Source organism: Narcine bancroftii, chromosome 2 (assembly GCF_036971445.1).
Source record: "Narcine bancroftii isolate sNarBan1 chromosome 2, sNarBan1.hap1, whole genome shotgun sequence".
NCBI classification, from domain to species: domain Eukaryota; kingdom Metazoa; phylum Chordata; class Chondrichthyes; order Torpediniformes; family Narcinidae; genus Narcine; species Narcine bancroftii.
The window spans coordinates 154,735,183-154,756,405 of record NC_091470.1 but is presented as its reverse complement, the minus strand read 5'-3'; the positions used below and the strand labels follow the sequence as shown (position 1 = coordinate 154,756,405).

The 21,223-nt window shown below is 43.5% G+C and overlaps 1 protein-coding gene across 9 annotated transcripts in view; it reads right to left on the bottom strand.

Moving 5' to 3' along the window:
* Positions 1 to 20,218, bottom strand: part of LOC138754423 (polynucleotide 5'-hydroxyl-kinase NOL9-like) — a 31,317-nt gene extending 11,099 nt beyond the window's left edge. The window contains exons 1-7 of one of the 9 annotated variants that reach the window (XM_069918682.1): positions 20,186 to 20,218; positions 13,076 to 13,275; positions 5,652 to 6,265; positions 5,276 to 5,495; positions 4,592 to 4,722; positions 3,673 to 3,817; positions 1,023 to 1,116 (exon numbers count right to left, since the gene is read on the bottom strand). In XM_069918682.1, coding sequence (XP_069774783.1) covers positions 1,023 to 1,116; positions 3,673 to 3,817; positions 4,592 to 4,722; positions 5,276 to 5,495; positions 5,652 to 6,236 — 1,175 coding nt within the window. In that variant the 5' untranslated portion in view covers positions 6,237 to 6,265; positions 13,076 to 13,275; positions 20,186 to 20,218. Of the gene's footprint in view, positions 1 to 1,022; positions 1,117 to 3,672; positions 3,818 to 4,591; positions 4,723 to 5,275; positions 5,496 to 5,651; positions 6,266 to 7,356; positions 7,581 to 8,397; positions 8,444 to 13,075; positions 13,276 to 20,185 lie in introns of those variants that run through there. The other 8 variants (XM_069918679.1, XM_069918680.1, XM_069918677.1 and 5 more) reach the window with 8 other exon arrangements.
* Positions 20,219 to 21,223: the final 1,005 nt, after the last annotated feature.

Sequence of the window (21,223 nt, the reverse complement as noted above, 5' to 3'; positions counted from 1 at the left end):
AGGTGACTAAACACAGAGCCTTACAGTGCAAGGAAAAGGTGATGCTGTCAATCTGTTGATGAGGAAACTGACAAAGGATGAACAGAGTCCTAGATCCCTGAATTTGATCATTAGGTTTGCTGGAATTAAATCCCAAACTGTAGTCAATAGACAACAACCCAGTCCAGGCAATCTAACAGATGGAGGGGCAGCAAGATGGCATCTACTGTTGACTAGATGTGATGGTAGAATTGAAGTGGGTCCAAGTCCTCCCCGAGACCTGTAGTTTGCTCCATAACCAACCTCTCAAAACACATTAGGCACATGCCATCAGCCGCTAGTCATTATAGCGGGTCATATTGCTCTTTGGGCATCAGCATGCGGGGGTCCCAGACTGTAGCAGCAAGAGGATGAAAATGTCAACCAGCTGGTCTTCGAAGTTTGAAGGACACCGTCAGGTACACCGTCTGGGCCAGAAGCTTTCCATGATTCATGCTCCTGAAGGTTCTTTTCATGTCAGTCCCAGAAACTGGGAGCATAGAGTCCCGGGGGGCCCCGCGGGGCACATCACTATTTTCCCTTTCAAAGCAAGCAGAGGAGGCATAGAGCTCATCCAGAAGAGATGGTATCTAATTTCTCATTATAGAACGTGATGGCGTGCAAGCCCTGTCGGTTACCATGCATCCATCCAAGTCCATCTGAACCAGCTGAGTCCAGAATTGTCATGTGTATCAAGATACAGTGAGAAACTTTGTTTTGCATATGTACCAGGCAGATCAACTCATTTTCAAGTACAATAGTTGGTGCAAAAAAAAACAAAAGTGCAGAATATAGTGTTAAAGAAAAAAAAGCACAATTAAAAAGAGCAAGGTCTACATTGATGTAATCATGAGTAATTATTAGTGACCATTCAAGACATGGCACCAGCCTGAAGAGCAGTGTACCGACATTTGGAATTAAATCACATTCTAAATATGGGCCGATGCAAATATTCCCCATCATTTAAAGTTAATGCTAGATATGATGAGACTTTTTAAACTTACTGGTTCAGAAGAGAGTTCATGAGATGTCTGTTAAAGGTAGACTTCCCTACATTCTTTCCTCCACATGTCAAGATGACAGGACAGCCATTGTCATCTAAAATATAAGAATACAGAGACATAATCGTATTAACACCATGATTCTGCTGCAGTCAGCCTGGTTTCACCAGACCCAGCAACAGTCACTGGTTTGCCCCACCATCCACTGTATCAATAGTTAACAATCAAAACCCACCTAAATCAATAGAAGTTACACAACATCACAGTAAAACAGATTTGCAATTTTCTAAGTTATGGACATAAACATTCAGAACAAAAGTTGGACACTCAGCTCCGATAAATACAAATGCAACTTCAACTCCTCATTCCTGTCAATCCTTGGCAATCTTTCACCTCTTACTTACTGGCTCTACATGTCAACTTACTGGCTCCTCATAAAGCCCTGGAACAGCTGGACTGCAAATATCAGGATACTCTTTATAGACTACAATTCAGCATTTAGCGCCATCATCCCCTCAAAACTGATCAGCAAACTCCAAGACCTGGAAGTTAACCCCCCACTCTGTCATTGAATCATGGAGTTCCTCACCTCCAGACACAATCAGGAAAGATTTGTAAGAACTTCTCCACCATCTCCATCAGTACTGGAACACCACAGGGCTGTGTTCTTAGTCCCCTGCTCTACTCACTTTACACCTACAACTGTGCAGCTCGGTACCACATAAACACCATCGATAAATTTGCTAACACTACCATGCTAATGGGTTGTATAAAGGAAGGGGATGAGACAAAATACAGGATGAAGAGTGAAAATTTGGCTGAATGGTGCAACAATAACAACCTTGTACTCAATGTCACTAAAACTAAGGAACCCAAGAAGAGTAGTGTGAGCTGCCTCAATGACTATTGGGCAGTAACATTAACTTCTACTGTGATGAAGGGCTTTGAGAGGCTGGTCATGGCCAGAACAGGTACCTAAACAAAGATCTGGACCCACTGCATTTCACTGATCCCCACAATTGCTCCACAGCAGATGCAATATCACTGGCTCTCCACTCAGCTCTGGATCACCTCGCAAACAGTAATTCATACAAATGGCTGCTTTTCATAACTACAGCTCAGCCTTCAATAACATCATTTCCTCAGTGCTGGTCAAGAAACTACAAACTCTGGACCTCTGTACCCCCCTCTGCCTTCCTTGACTTTCTCATTGGAAGACCATAGTCAGTAGTGGAATCAACGTCTCCTCCTCATTGATTATCAACACAGGTGCACTCCAAGGATGTGTGCTTAGCCCACTGCTCTACTCACTATACACCCACGACTGTGTGCCCAGGCACAATTCCAGCACTATCTACAAGTTTGCTGATGACACCACAGTTGTCAGCAGAATTACAAACAGTAATGAGGAAATGTACAGGAGGGAGATAGATCAGCTCATTGAATGGTGTAATGACAACAACTTTGCACTCAATGTCAGCAAAACCAAGATGATTGTGGACTTCAGGAGGGAGTCAGGGGAACACGACCCAGTCCTCATCAAGGGCTCAGAAATTGAGAGGGTCAAGAACTTCAAGTTCCTGGGTGCCAACATCTGAGGATTGGTCTTGGGAGGTTCCATGTTGATGCAATCACAAAGAAGTCTCACCAGCGGCTACACTTTGAGGTATCTGAGGAGATTCGGTACGTCACCAAAGAATCTTGTAAACTTTTACAGGTGTACCATGGAGAGCATTCTGGCTGGTTGCATCACTGCCTGGTATGGAGGCACCAACTCTCAGGACAAGAATAAACTCCAGAAGATTGCTAACTCAGCCTGCGACATCACAAGCACCAGACTTCATTCCATTGAGGACATCTACATGAGGTGATGTCTCAATAAAGCAGCCTCTATCCTCAAAGACCCCCACCACCCAGGCCCTGAACCAAAGGAGGCTGAGAGGTGACAAGATGGAGTTGCACAAAATTATGATGGGGGAAAAAAAGACTATGGATATACCCTACTTTACAAAACTAGAGCGTTCCTATGAAACCATTCGCAAGCCAAAGTGAAGGTCCATTCACTACTATTGGAGGCTATTTTCATAAAAGCAAAAACCCATTCAAATCCTTTCCTAAAAGTGAACATGTTTCTTCGTAAAAGCAAATTTTCGTAAGGCGAGTATTCATGAAACGGAGCACTCTGTAGATGGACAGTTTCTGTTTACCATGGTAGGAATATCAAAATCTAGATGATACAGCTTTAAGACAAGGAGGAGGAGGTTTAAAGAATATTTGAGGGGTAAATTTTTCACATGAAGACTAACTCATATCTGGAATGAGCTGCCAGAGGAAGGAGGAACAACTAACAGGTATCTTGATTGGTATTTGAATGAGAAGGGCATAATGAGTCTGCTTTATTGCAGACTAAATGCAATTTTGTGTAATATCACATTTTTTTTAATTACATGACAACAAAAGAATCGAATTAATGCAGACAAGTGGTATTAATATAGAAAGGCATGATGTTCAACAAACATGCAGTGAGCAGAAGGGCCAGTTTTTAACTCAATAATTTTATGATGAATGACTGGGCAAGGGCAGGAGCTACACTGATGCTTTGTGATGGTGTTGCTCCAAATCCTTCCATCTTCACCAAGTCCATAATGCTTACCCAGACAGGTCTTTACAATCTCCTGCACAGTGGCCGTCCAGCTTTCTGACATATGCATCCCCTGGTCGTCGGGAAGAACAACCACCCCGATAGAGGTCAAAGGTGCGCATTCACTAAATGCATGCTTTCCAGAAATCATCCTTTTCTGAAAGGTGAGAGACCAAAGTAAAAATGCATAATTTAATTTGTCAATGTTAAGTTGAAAACAGAAAAGGCAACAGGAAGAGTGATTTGACGGTCAGCGATAAATGTATAAAGGCCAATCATTAGATTGCAGACTACAATTAATTTTGTGACTTGTTTGTGACAATAAATGAACTAGTGGGTCAATGCAGTTTTAGCTACCCATTGCCTAAAATTTCTTGTATTACCCAAGCTTCAATTCCCAACACAACATCTGTATTTCACGTTGTCCTTTTTTTTTAAAATATAAGTTACTTTATGTATTTTTGAGTTGCTGGAAGTAATTTAATCCTGGCTCTGTAATAAATTAATCATATTCATTGTGCATTATTGATGCACCTTTTTACAGCTAACACACAATACTTTACTTCGTATTTTATGACAGCGATAACATTTTAACTTGTCAAAAAAGCACTTTGGTATGTTCTGAAATGCAAATTAATTCTTTCCTTAAGAGCTATATGACTCAAATCTAAATATTTTTTCAATGTTTAAAATTTAATCTTATTTCCTTCAGGTTAACAAATAACATATACTGGCTAGTGTTTGAAAGCTCATTTCTACCTTTTCAATCCCACTAGGACCGAGATCTAGTCCAACTCATAACACAACCTCAATTAACACCCTCTAGGCTACATTTATCCTCAGAGCAAGAGGCACTCAAAGATCATAACATCCTGGACACCCACAAGCACTAAGCCCAAAAATCAGGTGGTTGTAAATCTTTCAAACTCACTGAATGCAATGCAAATATTTCCTTGTACTCTGGGAAGCTGGACAGAAAGAGTGTTTCTGGGGTATCAAGGCGCTCCAACAGCAGGACTGAGCAAGAAGCAGTCACCTCCTTCATCAAATCATGTCTTGAAGCTGCAACGAGCATAGAGATTAGGAGTGCAATCCAAAACTAAAACAGAACATCAGAAGACTCTGCAAATCCAACAGCATTTACAGAGAGAGAAAAAGAGAATTATTATTTCAGGTTGATGACCTTTCATTAGAAGCTGAATTCAGCAAGCAAAATTAGGGAAATTACTTCAGCATGGAGAACCTTTTCACTCAATCCCAACAAACACCTTTAGACCAAGTTCCTAACAAATCAGATACAGAGTAAAGCTCAGTGTGTTTATTTATACACACACACTTCAAATAACTTTTTGAATAAACTGAACTTCACAAAAAAAATTCTTGTTTTTTTTTTAAATACAAATTTTGTGGCCTAGAATATTCATATGTCAGCTGTGCTGCCCAGTTAAGACCCTTTCAACCAGTCACGAGAACAAATTCCTAGCACGTCAACTTTAAGTGATTGCACTGTTACAGTGGCTTGGCTTCTTGCTACCCCATTCAGGATGATCGATGTGTGAAGTGTCCGATCTAGCCACTGGATGTCTAGTTCTCTCCATACATCCTAGCGCCTCACCTGCTGCTACGTGCTGTCGTAGAACTGCTTTCACTTCTATTTTCATCTCGCGCTTCGTCTGGCCTGGTTTACCATGAGGCAAAGCTTGGATGCTCAGCGCAGTATGTGAGGGCAAGGAGTACAGATGATATGCAGGCTGACCTGGTCCAATTGTAAACCCTAACACCTGGACACTCCCATAAAGGCATGTCATTTGACATTTTCCTCGGAAAGTCAGTCTCTACAACAAAAAGCAGCAGGGACAAGGAAAATTAAAAACCATGGGAAAAGAGAACCTTTAATTTTGAACAAGGATTGAATAAATTGACTGATATAATTATGAAAATATATATAATACAAGGGAGGATGAAAAAAGAAATGAATCCCTTTCCCATACCTGTGATGGTGGCATGAGAACTATACTCCGTTCATTCCCAACATTCACAGCGGTGAAAAATAGTCTTTCACTGACACCAGAGGTCACAGTGCCATTGTCAATGAAACTGTCAAATGATTGACCATTGGCCATTCCATTTACTGTAAACGAGCCTCCATTCAAACAGCGTTGCTCAGTTCCTTGCTCTGTTGCCTCAGATCCATTCGCCTGTTCTGTTAAAGACCTGCTTTTTTTCAGTGAACCATTGACATTTCCCTCCAAGCTTTGAAGTGGTGGCTCAGTTTTACTTTCTTCCTTTTCTTTCTCACACTGCTCATTAGCAATTGATCTCAAGTTTTCATCATGCTCACACTTTTCTTCTGTCCGTTCCCACTTCCTAGCATCTTTGGCACTTCTGTTGCGTGGTCTCTTCCTTCTGCGACGACAGGGGGCAAGTAAGCAGCAACGGCGGGTGAGCACGCTCAGCTGCTTGGCCCCTGAAACATCAGTCAGCACCAACATAGTTCTGCGCTTCCACCTACGGTGCCGAGCTGCTACAGGAATAGCCTGTTTAAAGCACATTCCCCTTGAACTACTGACTCTCATTTTCTGTTCGTCCCAGCACGATCCAGCTGCTTAAGAGGGGATATAATATTAAAATCTGTTAAATAAATTCTTATTTCACAGCTGTTCAGCTTTCTGGACTTTGTACAAGAACTGACGTCCTTACAGAATGAATCCATATAAATTTAGTCAACCAAGAAAACAATAACACCCTCCCACATTTCTCAAAACCTTTGGCCTTTAGTCTCTGCTGATTCTCAATCCTTGTCATATTGATGAAAGTAGTCTCAAACATTTGATTTTGACTGCATCATTATTATCCAACTTAAGCCTCTCCTTCAAATCCTCAACATTTCACTAGTCATCTCCTCCAAGATTCTATTCCCTTAACTCCAGCCCTGAATCCTGTTGAGGGTTCAGGACAGTGACATTATGTGGCATGTAGTCCATAAACTGCTATTCATTAAATGCTCCAGACAAATGTTGGTAACCCCATCCCCCTTGATCATCAAAAGTAACCCTGCATATTAATGGTAGTTCACCAGAATGCATATTGCAATAAATTCCAACTGTTCCTATTCCTCATCAAGAGCTGCACATACCTTGAAAACATTCAACGGAAATGTGCCTGAAGAGGGCGCACAAAATCAGTGAACCGGTGCAGACTCGAAAGGCCAACATGGCCTGTTTCCGCTCCGTAAATGGTTATATGGTTACTTTCCACAAACCTATTCTCTCACCACATACAGATATTCCTTGTAATACCACTCTTCATATTCCCTTTGCATTATCCAATATGCATTAATCTCATTTAGAAAAGCAACGAACAAACATACTTCACAACGAAAGCATCTTCACTGCAACTCCCACCCCACACAAAAAAAAACTGGCTGCGCTTGCTATTAATATCTGCCGAGTTCTTTGAGAATGCAACTTTCATTAGATTGTCAATTTAATAAGTCCCCACACGGATTTAGATGTAATGTACCACCAGACATAATTGACTACTGAAAGCAAGAATGGGAAGAAACGGGCCTTTCTCAGTTTGGCACACTGTGACTGTACATCACTGTTGGGATTTGACAGCAACTATTCACCACTTCTATCAATGATCTGGCTGAAGGGACCCTGCCATATTAACATTTGTGCCGATAATACCAACCTACATTTGACTGTGAGCAGGGAGAATATAAAAAGCATCAAGTGAGTATTGATGAGCTGAGAGATCTGGTTGATGAAAAATAGTATGCAACAATGTGAAGTTATCCCTCTCTTCCACTGCCTCCTCCCACACTGCATGACCATTCTGCTCCCTTTACAACTCCTGTATCCTTGCTGCCACCTTCCTGTCCTCCTCTCCAATGTTGCAAAACTCCAATACCACAACCTCTCCCATTCTCCCTCAACCCCCTCTTCTCCCGCACCTCCTTCCCCCACTTTCTCCCATGTCCACTTCCGCCTCTCTCCTATTCTCCTGCAGCCCCTTCTCCAGCACTCCTTCCCCTCTCTCGTTCTCCCAAACACCATTCACCCCTTCTCCTCTTTCCCGCAACACCTTCCCCCACTTTCTCCCATGTCCACTTCTGCCTCTCTCCTATTCTCCAGCAGCCCCTTCTCCAGCACTCCTTCCCCCCTCGTTCTCCCAAACACCATTTACCCCTTCTCCCCTCTTTCCCGCCACACCTTTCCCCACCCTGTTCTCCCGCACCCTCCTCCAACCCCAGTCGCCCTGCCTTCCCCACTCCCTGCTACCCCTCTCTCCCGTACCCCCTTCCCTCCCGCACCCCCTCCCCCCCGCACCCCTTTCCCCCACCCCTCCCCTTTCCACGTACCCCTTCCCCACCCTCTGCAGTACCCTCTGCAGTACCCTCTGCAGTACCCTCTCCCCCACCCCCAAGTCGCCCTCCCGCACCCCCTTTCCTCCCGCACCCCCTTCCCCCTCTGCCCCACCCCTCCCCTTTCCTCCCGCACCCCCTTCCCCCTCTGCCCCACCCCTCCCCTTTCCCCGTACCCCTTCCCCCACCCCGTTCTCCCGCACCCCACCCTTGCAGTACCCTCTCCCCCACCCCCAGTCGCCCTGCCGTCCCCACTCCCTGCTGCCCCCTTCCCATCCGCATTCCCGTGGCCGACCCTCCGCTGCTCTTCCACGCCGCCGCTGCTGCTGCTGCTGCCCACAGCCACCCGTCTCCATGCATCTCTGCACCTTCATCCTCCCTGTCCCACCTATAACAATCCCGGTGATTCCGCTCCCAGCAACTGTACCGGCCCGGCAGGCAACGCGCGGCCCGTTCTCCTCGCCCGCACCACAGCGACCCCACTGGTGGGAGGTCGTAGCGAGGCATTGGGATCCTTCAGTCACTCACAAGTGTTTCCAGTGGTTCTCCACCTTTTCCGTTCCACTCACATCCCTCTTACCATAGGTGCTCTGTGGATGGTATGGGAGTGGAAAACAAAGGTTGAGAACCACTGTTTAACGAAATGTAGACTTCATTCACAATAAATTATGACAAAAAGAAAAACGTTGAAAGTCTCTTCGCTTCCTTTGTGTTGTTTCTGTTATGGACTTGATGTTTCAAGGACAAACACTGCACAGTGAGATATGGTGCTTCATTCATTCATCATACAGAACTGAAATGGTTCCCTGTGATACACAGCATATAAGAGTGACAATGCCATACGCACACAGGAGTAAATACCTAACACTCTTACCCTCCCACAAAATAAATGCTTTGTGCAAACAACATACAGCAGTACTATTACTAATCTACAATAACTGTGTTGTGTTCGTAGACAAAGGGTGAAGATTATAAGTAATTATAAAATATATATGATATGTTGGATCATTGAACGTAGTCCTTCAGTTGCTCTGCAGGATTTTTTTCTCTCTTTCATCGTCTCACAGAGATAGACTCCACCAGGGTACTTTGTGACTTCTCTGGACTCTTTGGCTTTGGGTAATAGCTCTGTTGATAGTGAGGACTGTAAAGTTTAACCCCCATTCGAGCGTGGCATAGGACTGTAGGATTGACCAGGACGTGGTGTAAGGCTGCTTGGTTAATTCATGGGGCTGCTCTAATGAGTCAGAGAGGTGTTCTGTTGAATTGTGGGATTGCTTGGTTGAGACAGAGTTTCATTTCTTGAAGGTACTTCCAGAATGTTGACAGTAGCCCATAGAATTTCGTTTGGACCTCATCAGGATCGTGAGCTGAGGGTGTGGCCATAAGATCATCCATTGCTCTCAATTGGTCTAAATATTATTTCCATATTTTAGTTCTCACCAGTAGGGAATAAGAATAAGGACTTAATTTTTCAAGGATAACTCCTCTCATCCATGGTCCCTATTGGGGTGTGCAGCCAGAAATGGGAGTCCAGACACCAGGGGCAGGAACATGTAGGTTTGTGGTTGGAACTGGGTCCTGGAGAAGCGTCCATTCCAAATGGTGAACCTTGCCCTTCAATCACGTACAGACCAACTGGCTGGAAATTTTGTGGACATTTTCAACCACTTACTGCTTGTAGGCTGAGATTTCCACCTGCCTTAAAAGGCCCAAAAAGAGCAAGAACTGGCTCAACAACTATCAACCAGTGGAACTTGGGTACAGGTGCTCCTTGAATTACACTGGGATTACATTCCAATAAATCCATCCTAAGTGGAAAAATCTAAGTTGAAAAAGAACACCGCATCTACCAAACATCCTAGCCTAGTGAGCCAACCTTAAATGTGCTCAGGCTACTTACCTTAGCCTACAGCTGAGAAATTTATCTAAAACAAAGCCTATTTTATAATTAAATGTTGAATACATTTTATTTCAAACTGAAAAAAAAACAATTGTTTCATCATAAAATATACCATTATAACTTCGAAACATTGGAATTTGAGCCATTGTAAGTAGAGGAGCACCTGTAGTTGGGTGGTGGCACAAGGTAGAGTCAAGGCATGGGGAGGAAAGCTCAGGTGCCGGTCACTGCTGAACTGACCACTGGACTATCCATCCTAGTATCTTCATCAATCTGTCCCCAAAATACCTGCATCAACAGAGCATCTTAACAAGATCAATGTCAAAGTTTTCATAGTATAAAATTAGGGAACTATGTTAAGTTGTCAAGTTTATTGCCATCCGATTGTACTGGTACAACCCGACAAAATAGTTCTCCAAAGAATGCAGTTTCGTCAGATAGAACTGATACAATCGGATGATAAACAAATGAAATCATGCTCCCATCCCTGGGTCCTGCTCACATTTCCATCCCCTGGCTTTGGCCACATACCCTGGAGCAGATTCCTGACCATGCCCTTGAAATAGATATTCTATTCAAAGTGCTGTCAGAGGAAGAGATTATCGGGAACATCAGCACACACAAAACTAAAGATGTAGCAAATCATTCTTGATCCCAAAGGTCTAGCTAAGCAGAAAAGGAAGGAGAACTTGGTCCAGTTGCCTGAGAGAGGATGGTTACATTGACAAAAGAATGATTTTAGGTGGATTTTTGAAGTCTGGTAAATCTGGGGTCCAGATCCATAAAGATTCCTTGCTGCACATCTTATCAAAGTGCACACAGCTCCCTCAAGTGGCACATAGCTCTCACTGCAACCTACAAGAGCACCACTTTGTTGGAACTCACAATCAAAAGGCGTTTCTGAGTGAATATGCCCAATCCTTTTTGAGGTCTATCTTGATGCAAATTCATAGAAGTCATTATCCATCTCTGCCTAAATGTGTCTCTTGTCACTGACTGCCAATTTTGTGCTAGAAATTATTTAGTACAGGTATGTTTGTGGATGTCAGTCAACCTCTCTGTATGTCTCTCCTTCCTTGTCTCTCTCCATCTCGCCCTTAATCTTAGCATTGAGTCACAGAGTTGGATGGCACAGAAATTGGCTTATTAGCACACCATCTTCATGTCAACCTTGCCACACATCTACAACAATCCAATAAGTGTATCTCATTCCAGCCTTACCTCTGGCAGTGGATTCTGGATATCATCTACTAAGTAAAAACCTCAGATCCCCTTTAAAACTCCCTACTCAAACCTATGCCTTCTTGTTTTTGATACCCATACCATGGGAAAGACATTTTGACCATCAACCCTGTCCTTACCTCTCATATAACAGGAAACAGTTCTGGAAGTAGTCCATGAACCTGCCCTCAAGACAGTTTGTTTTATTCAATAGTTTTCCAAGTGCTTCAATGGCCAAGACAATGGTTTAAGGAGAGGCAGATTCAATAGGAAAATTTAAAAGGGTCTGAATAGCCTTATCCCTGGCCAATGAACAGCAGTTCTGGCCCTCGTCTTGCATTTTTCAATTCCAAAATGCCCCTCATTTCACCCTTTTCAGCATCTCTTGTCACAGTGATTGAAGAATGACAATTTTGCTCTGTCTGAGTAGAAGCCCATTGACAACACTCAACTCAGCTCTGATGTTGTAGTATGGTTGACATTTACCTCTAGGCCATCCTTCATTCAGATTCTTGGTGACCTTCTGTCGAACTGGGTCCTTTTCTGTTTCAGCTGCGATGTGCTTGGATTTAATGTCGGATATGGGAAGAGATTCAGTGATCAGGTTCACGTGGAGATTCACGTCTGTCTCCGTGGAACTCTCATTGTGTGCTTCACTCTGTGTCATTGCTATGGACCACGCTTCAGCTAACACATTTAAGTTTCCTTATTTTTCTTGATTTTCACTATTAATGGCTCGTTGTCTGTCTCTGCCATGAATGTTGGTCGACCATACACATAACAGCGGAATTTCTCGAGTCTATAGACAAGACCTAGGCATCCTTCCTCCATCTGTGCACATTGACAATTCAGATGTGGTCATTGTCCTCGATGTGTATGCTAATGGCTTCCAATCTTCTCCCACAGTCTGAAGTAGTACAGCACCTATTCCATCTTTTGAAGCATCCGTAGATATTTTCATCCTTCTGCAGATGCCCCCGTTGGCGCTGACCCTGCTCTAAACACACAGCCCTAATCATCCACTTACCCTTCTCAGCTTCCCACATTGGAGTTACAGAGTACGTAAATGGATTCTTCAATCCATGAACCCTGTGTTGACCATTATTCATACTAATTTATAGAATTCCCACTTTATATTTCTAATATTTCCAGCAGCTCCCCCAAGATTTTAGCATTTGTCTACATACACTAAGTAATTTGCTTTAGCCAATTAATCTAATAACCTCTATAATGCTTGGCTGAAGAAGAACATCGAGCACCTGGAGAAAACCCATTCAGTCGCAGGGAGAATGTGCCAAATCCAGCGGCACGGTACCAGAGGATGGTATTGAACCCGGGTCGCTGGAACTGTGCAGAAGCAGCTCTACTGATCTCACTACTGTGAGATCTACTGATCTCATAAAAAAAGTTTTCCCTCCTCGACATTTCTCTCTTTTTTCTAAGGATTTCGCAGGAACTCGTCAAATTTTCAGTTGTGCGAGAGCACAAAAAAGTAAAAGTGGCTACGAAGAATTTGGATTGTCATAAAATTCAAAAAAAGATTCACTAATTTCCTTTTGGGAAGGGAATCTGGTCTGGTTTCTATCTGATCCACCCCAAGTATTGATTGGCTCTTAATGACCCTTTGAAGTCGCTGAGAAAACTTCAAAGGCAACAAAGAATGGATAATAATGTTAGCCCGGCTAACAAAACTCTTATCCTAATAATGAAGCAAATTAATTTCAGTTATTATGGTAAAAATTTAAAAAATATATAAATTCAAAATATATAAAAATCATTGTTGAAGCATCTTTACGCAGGAGCTTGAGTATTCCAAGTGAAACCCAGAAGTTTGTAGACACTGTAGTTGTAGTCAAAACTTAGCCGGTCTCGCAACACCCATAGGAGGACTGAGGCTTAAAACATCGGGAATGTAGCTTTACCTCCTTTGGACGCTACAAGACCAGCTGAGTTCCTCCAGCATTCCTGGGTTTTGGCTTGAATATTCCAGTAGTTTCCCTGTCTGTGTCGGTGCGGTGCAGTCTGGTGACATTCCTATACAAGAAAGTCACTCCCAATTATCTCCACTTGGACTTTAAGGAAAATGCAAATGTGAAGAAGTGTCAAATTCTTCCTCTATCACCTGATAATGACAGAAAATGAGTGGATAAAATAAAAACAGGCAAAAAATAACATTCATTGACAGAAGCACAAGCAGAAGGCAAGTAGCTGACGTTGGTTAAAAATGATGGAACACAGCTGTGCTAAACCAGGAAAAAAAATAGAAACATACGTTCACAAGGGATACAGAAAATGGTTGCAATAGCAAGTGACCTGAAGATGGAGCTATCAAAGAAGCTCTCTTGTTTATATGAAACACAAAGCTGGAGAAAGAAACTCAGCCAGGACAAATGGTGTACTTTATATAGCAAAGTTAAAGGCATTTAACCGGCGCTTTGGGCCTGACACCTTCACTAACGTATGAGGAAAATGTAGGCAGGTGGCCGAACAAAATGGTGAGGGGAAGAGGGGCAGTGGGAGGAGCACAGGCCCTCAGGAAGGAGGTAATGAGTAGATAAGGGAGGGTGGGCACACCAGCAAGCAGGGGGAAGGGATGGCTCTGTGAATGGAGAGGAAAGGGGGTGAGGAGCTGGAAGAAAGGCGACAAAGGGAATGAGAAAGGACGGAGAACAGGCAATGGGCTAGCAGAAATCGGAGAAGTGGACGTTAATGCCATCAGGTTGGAGAGGGCTCTGATGGAAAATTAGGTGTTGCTCCACCAATTTACAGGTGACCTTTGTTTGACAGTACATGAGGTCATGGACGGACATGTCAGGGTGGGAGTGGGGTGCAGATTTGAAATGTTGACCACTGGGAGATCTCTGTCATTATTGCGGACAGAGCAAAGGTGCTCAGGGAAGTGATGTTCCAGGCTGTGCTCAGTCTCTGCAATGTAGAGAAGGCCACAACGGGATCACCAGTTGCAGTAGATGAATCCCACAGATTATCTTGAAAGGACCTTTCCCACCCAAATGGTGGTGAGGGAGGAGGTGTGGGTGCAAGAGCAGCACTTCCTGAGGCCACATGGGAAGGTGCCAAGGGGGTGATTAATGGGAAAGGATGAGTAGATAAGGGAGTCATAGAGGTAGCGGTCCCTATGGAAGGCGGAGAGGGGAGGAGAGGAGAAGGTGTGTCTGGTGGTGGGATCATGTTGGAGTTGACCAAATTACAGAGGATGTGGAGGCTGGTGGAGTGTAGGGGAGGACAAGGGGAATCCTGTTTTTGTTGCATCTGAGGGCAGAGGTGGCCAGAGCAGGAAATGGAGGAGATATGGGTGAGGGCTGAGTTGATGGTGGTGGAGGGGAAGCCATGTTTGAGGAAGAAGGAGGACATCTCAGATGATCTGGACTGGAAAACCTCATCTTGGGAGCAGATACAATGGCAATGGAGGAATTATGAGGACGGAATAGAATCTTTGCAGGAGATGGGGAGTGAAGAATTGAGGTTGAGTTAGTTGTTGGAGTTGGTAAATTTGGAAAAATTGTTATTAAAAATCCTGCCTCTGGAGATAGAGACTGAGAAATCAAGACAAAGGAGAGTGTTGCTGGAGATGGACTAAGTGAATTGGAGGTTGGGGTGAAAGTTAGCGCCAAAGTGAATAAACTTGACGAGCTCAGAATGGGTGCATGAGGCAGCATCGATGAGGTCATCAATGTAGCAGAGGAAGAGTTGAGGGGCCTTGCCTGTGTAGGCTTGCAGCATTGGTTTGCTCCACAAAGTCAACAAAAAGGCAAGCATAGCTGGGACCCATGTGGGTACCCATGCTACTCCTTTGATATTCTCTTGTGTACATATCTGTTCCTGTGCCTCAAGGTTCCTTTATTGTCATGCCACCTTTTGCTTGCCTATATGCTATATTTCTACGTGTATATGGTTGAACGAATAGGGCTAAATGGTCGAGTGAATGTTCAGGTGGATTTGTTGAGTATTTGTCTCCTTGGGTCTCTCTGCATCTGTTCATGATCTTTAAAACTTGATGTGTATGTTTGTCTGACTGTTGCTGTATTCGCATACATGTCTGCGATTGAATATATGTGCCTGTCTGAGACACTAAATGTGCAAGTTTGTGAAAGCTTTCAAGTGTGTCTGTGAGTAGCTTATGTCTATTTGCCTTTGTTGAATGCCAAGAATTGACATGGGTTGGCAATATTCCACTCCAGTACAGATAGAGGATAGAATGAGAGGCAATAATCAGAAACTTAAGCACAGAAAGTTTTTGTAATTCTGTTTTCCTCATATTAATTCTCCTTTATAAAATATGAGCATCCTTTTTTATGTCAGGTACAGCACAAGATAACAGTCTCGAACACAGCAGAGTAAGTTTGTTGAGGAAAATTGTTACAGCAAGTAAACACAGAAAAAAAGTAGCCAATTCATAAAAAACATTCATGATGTCATAACAAAATATTTCTATAGCACTACTTTGTCATTGGGCAAATGTAATTCTTGTCTGTACAACATAGTCACAGAGATAAAAAACTGCCCACAATCACCTAATATCCATAATTTGCAAATGCATTGAGATATAAACAGAGTAAAACTGAGCAGGAAACATTGACATAGCAATTTATAACAGAAATCCTTTCAGAAAAGTTGACCAAAAGTTGTACTTTGAAGCACTGTGGCAAAAAGTGGGCTCTAAAATTTTCGGAAGAATGTCAAATTTGAATGCAGTTCTGATTACCAGAAATGGTACCAAGGATGAAAAGGTGAGATAGGTCAAGGCTATTTCCTAAATAATGTATAGATGGGTTCAAAATTATGAAGTTTTTATGCAGTAAATTAGGAGAAATTGTTTCCATTAGTGGAAGGGTTAGTAACCACAAAACATAGATTTAATGGTTTTGACAATTTTATCCAAAGACCTCGGAGAAGGAATTCATTCTCAGAAAATGGTGCCGCAGATATGGTAATAGCCATGATGGGTCAATTGTTCTTTTGCGTTGCATCAATTTATTATACTATTCAAATGAACATTTATAGGTTACATAAATAGATAATGTCAATTTAAAAAAATGGAGATGATACTGCTGGTGTGGACCCGTAGGGAGTGGGGAGTGGAGACACAGCGCTCACCGCTGGGTCCAACTGTCCAGTCCAACTTCTGTCAGCTCCGTTCAGGCTTTAAACAGCCTACTAAAGGAACCAATGGTGTTTTATTTTAAAATCTTGTGACTGCGAGGTCCGAGCCCAGACTGGCGGTACCTATGTTCGGCAGTGGCCTCGAGGGGTTGCAGACTCCAGGGAAGCAGAGGACTGGAGCAGGGCACCAGACAAAAGGAGAGACCACACCCCATTTGAAAAGGAGAAGCAGAGGAGACGACCTACGGGACAGTGACCACAGCAGCGAATCAGTGAGGGGCTCTGAGGCTGAAGAACACACAGGGAACAGGCTGTTGGTGAGGCTGTGAGCTGCTGGCGACTGCAGTAAAGGGACTCACTCCAGGCTGCAGACTGCTGGAGACTGGCTTGAGTCTGGCTGAAGGGGTAACCAGGTATTGGAACTGAGAAGCGAGAGGGTGCCGAGGGCACTGAGGGCTTTTTGATCGTGTCAGACATTTAGATTTGGAGCCCGGGTTGGATTGAAGTCTGTCTGGCTGCGGAGGCTTCGGGAGCGCTGGAGGTGAGTCCATGGACATTCGGTGACTCTGAGGGGACTCGATTTTGCTTCTCTTTCTCTGACTGTAAAGGGTGCTGGGAAATTTCTGCTGACATTGAATCTTTGCCTTTTGATAGAGTAAAGGAAATTTTGCTTATTCAGTTGGAACTGGGATTGGCTCAAGATTTCATCCTGAAACAAGGCTTGGAATTCATACCTGGAGACCGGAGTACAGCTGGGAGTGTGTTATTCAAATGGAACTGGGATTGGCTCCATGGGGCCAAGATTTGATCCTGAAACAAGGCTTGGAATTCATACCTGGAGACCGGAGTACAGCTGGGAGTGTGTTATTCAAATGGAACTGGGATTGGCTCCATGGGGCCAAGATTTCATCCTGAAACAAGGCTTTGAATTCACACCTGGAGACCAGAGTATAGCTGAGAGTGTGTTATTCAGATGGAACTGGGATTGCCTCAATGGGGCCAAGATTTCATCCTGAAACAAGGCTTGGAATTCACACCTGGAGACCTGAGTACAGCAGGGTGGTTGAGAAACAATAAGTGTGTGTCACAGTAAGCACAGAGCAGCCAGAAAGCACCTATGCCTATGTGAGCATTAATACTCAGGCAGCACAGCCTGCTCTCCAGCTATCTCAGACTCTCTCACCACTGGGTGAAATCCTCACTTTTCAGGTCTACATTGAGCTGGTGTGAAAAGGCTATACTGAGTTAAAGGTCACCGTGCACAAACTACATCCACTGCAACAAATGGAGTTCATGAGCAAGAGCTTTTGCAATCCCAGTGACAGACTGATGCACTCTGCAATCAAACTTGGGAAACTCAGAGGTTTTCACATCACTATTACCAAACAATGCGTAAAGAGTAATCAGGACATCTTCTGGAGAGACAATCAGAAAAGGATTATTATAATGGACTGAAGTTCACCAATATCAATGAGTTGATATCAACGAATCCTCTTGCAGAACTAGTCAAGGTGTTTGCCTCTTCAGTTCATTTGAGCATGGAACCAACATGGTCATTAAAATGATGCCCCATCTGGAAGTTATGGAGTATCTTAAGGCTAAGGAGTATCCTTATTCCAACTGTCAAAAATCTTTATTTGCAACTTTATCATTAAGACTAGAAACAAAATGTACTGTCTTATCATAACTCATTCCCTCTTTCATGAGAGGAACAAATGCAAGACCTCATGGCAACAATTTTGATCCAAGCACTGGATCGGCACCTGTTCCATTATATGGAACCCCACACAGGGAATGGAAAGATTAGGTGGCATGGTTAGCACAACATTGTTACAGCGCCAGTGACCCAGGTTCGAATCCCGTGATGCCTGTAAGGAATTTGTACATTCTCTCTGTGTCTGCATGGGTTTTCCCCACTCTGGTTTCTTCCCATTCTTCAAAACATAAGGGGGTAAAAAAAAGTTGCAGTTTAATTGGGTATAATTGGGTAGTTTGGGCTCGTATTTGTCTGCTGTACTTGCCGCTCTCTCACTCATGTGTAAGCATACCTCAATGTCTCTCCATATCAACATTTATTCGCCTTTCACCTTTTAAAATATTTATTGCTTTACCATTCTTCTGAGGAATGTTTCGCTTTCTCCAAATTGCATGGCATCTGCCATCTTTTTGTCCAGTCAATTAACCTGCCTTTATCCCTGTGCACTTGTCAAAGTGTGGTCCTATTGATGTCTGCTGGGCCTGCAACTTAGATTCACTACACTATAAGTCATTCATTTGGACTGTAAATAGCTGGAATTTAAACAATCTGTTGTGTTGTATTCCTATAGATGCAATGTACTGAGCCAAATATAACTTTAATTTAAACTTAGAGTTTAATTTAAACATCGAGTCCACGCTGTTGAAGATCCAGCTGCGCTGGGTGGGTCACGTCTCCAGAATGGAGGACCATCGCCTTCCCAAGATCGTGTTATATGGCGAGCTCTCCACTGGCCACCATGACAGAGGTGCACCAAAGAAAAGGTACAAGGACCGCCTAAAGAAATCTCTTGGTGCCTGCCACATTGACCACCGCCAGTGGGCTGATATCGCCTCAAACCGTGCATCTTGGCGCCTCACAGTTTGGCGGGCAGCAACCTCCTTTGAAGAAGACCGCAGAGCCCACCTCACTGACAAAAGGCAAAGGAGGAAAAACCCAACACCCAACCCCAACCAACCAATTTTCCCCTGCAGCCGCTGCAACCGTGTCTGCCTGTCCCGCATCGGACTTGTCAGCCACAAACGAACCTGCAGCTGAGGTGGACTTTTACCCCCTCCATAAATCTTCGTCCGCGAAGCCAAGCCAAAGAAGAAAAGACCTACAGTACAGTAACAGGCCTTTCCAGCCATCAAGCAATTAACCTACAACTCCAATTCATTTTTAAGGATGGGGAGAAACCAGAGTACCTGGAAGAAACCCATGCAGACACAGGGAGAACGTCCAAACTCCTTAGAGTCACCACCGGATTAAAACCTGGGTCACTGGCCTGAACAGCGTTGCGATAACTGCTACACTAACCATGCTCCTCAATACTCTTATTTCTGTTATATTTTCTGCCCAAGATTCATGATTCCCTTTATTGTCATGTAATAGAGAAAATATAACATTACCCAAAATTTTCTTCTGCCTTCCTTAAGAGTCATCACTGGTATCACCTGGTGCCCCTTACAGTAAGGGAAAGAGAAGAAAAAGGTATTCCCTTACTGCTGTTCAAGGTTTAAGGTTTCTTTTATTATCACATATTGATACTTTAAAATGTAACATTCATGATGTACTTTAACCTTTTTCTGCCATAAGGCAGAATTGCCAGTAGTATCAAAGTCACCAAGTGTCCGTGGATTCACCTCCAGCACTCCCGCAACCTCTTCAGCCACACAGACCCCTGTCTCATCTACTGGCAACCCGACCTCTAGATCTAAACCTCCAATATAATCAGGAAGCCATCAATGCCCGAGGCCCTTTTTTCCCTCTTGTTGATGTTGATATCCTTCCTCTTCATGTGATGCAGGATGACACAGACCATTAATTAGTATGTTTTGCCTTCCTTCCTACCCAATCTATGACCATTAATATAAAAAGTGAAAAGGATATTCTGTGAGTCATTACAGGTTCTTGTGAAGTTACAGAGCCTAGTTTAGAGGAAAGGGTACAAAGAATAGGAGATTACTCATGAATGAACAAAAAGTTTGAATTGGATGACAAAGACAAATGGAACAGATTTCCATAAAACTATGTAGGCAAGAGATAGGAGAGAGAAAGTGAGAGTGAAAATATTGAAAGGGAAAGGCAATAAGAATTCAAATTAGAAGATCAAATCTTGCGGTTAATTAAGAAATCGCTTGTTGCAATAAATATACTGGATAAAAGTACTAACCAATTGCTGATGGCGGCGTGAATGGGTACTGTGGTAGGAAAGAATGAAGTAATGGTGAGACTAGGACATATGAAGCCACCTGGATGGCTCAGTGCCCTGGGCAATCTGACAGTTCTTTCTCATTCACTTGACTTGTACAAAGTGTATTCCCTCCCAGTGGGATCAAACAGTTGGAAAAGTGGCGCACGTTCAAAATGTTACAACATTTACAAATATTTATTAACTAACATGGAAATGATTAAAGAATTTATTATGTACAAATGTTTTAACATTACATTGAAGTGTTTATAATAAATGGTATTTTATATTGGTCATTTCACAATCATGTGTAAACAGGTTCTAGGAAAAGTCACTGAATGAAACGATTCACATCGCCGACCCTGACTAAGCATTGGGAAGATCAAAGCCATCTCTGTCAGCTGCATACTCTGTATCCATCCTTTGGATTTTATATTCTGAAAACCTACTGTGAACCTCCACATCCCTTGATGATCCTCTACAATCAGTATCCAAAGATGATGTACAGACTGCCTTCAGGAGAATGGATCCAAGCAAAGCATCCGGTCCGGATGGAGTACATGGCTGGGTACTGAAAATCTGTTCTGGCCAACTGGCCAATGTACTCATGGATATCTTTAACATTTCCCTCCATCAGGCCTCAACTGTACCAGCGCCCAAGAAGACTTTGGAAACCTGCCAAAATGGACAGTGACCAGTGATGACACACACACTAGTAAAATGTATTTGACACTGAGTTTATTCAGTGGCAGCTCTGCCTTTTATAGTCAGCTCAGCTGTGTCATCACCGGGGTGTGGCTTGAGTGGGCCAGCTGCTGATTAGTTACCTCAGACGCTTAGGCCCCAATTGGGCCCCCTGCAATCCACCGGCAGTAATTGGCTAGTTTCAATGCTCTTCTGGCGGCCTATGAGAATGGGCATTTCGGCCCGCACAATGTTGCCATGTTCGATGGCCATTTTCTGTGTCAGCCCAAGGTGCAGGCTGCGGGGCGCTACAATTGAATATTTATTTTCCATATC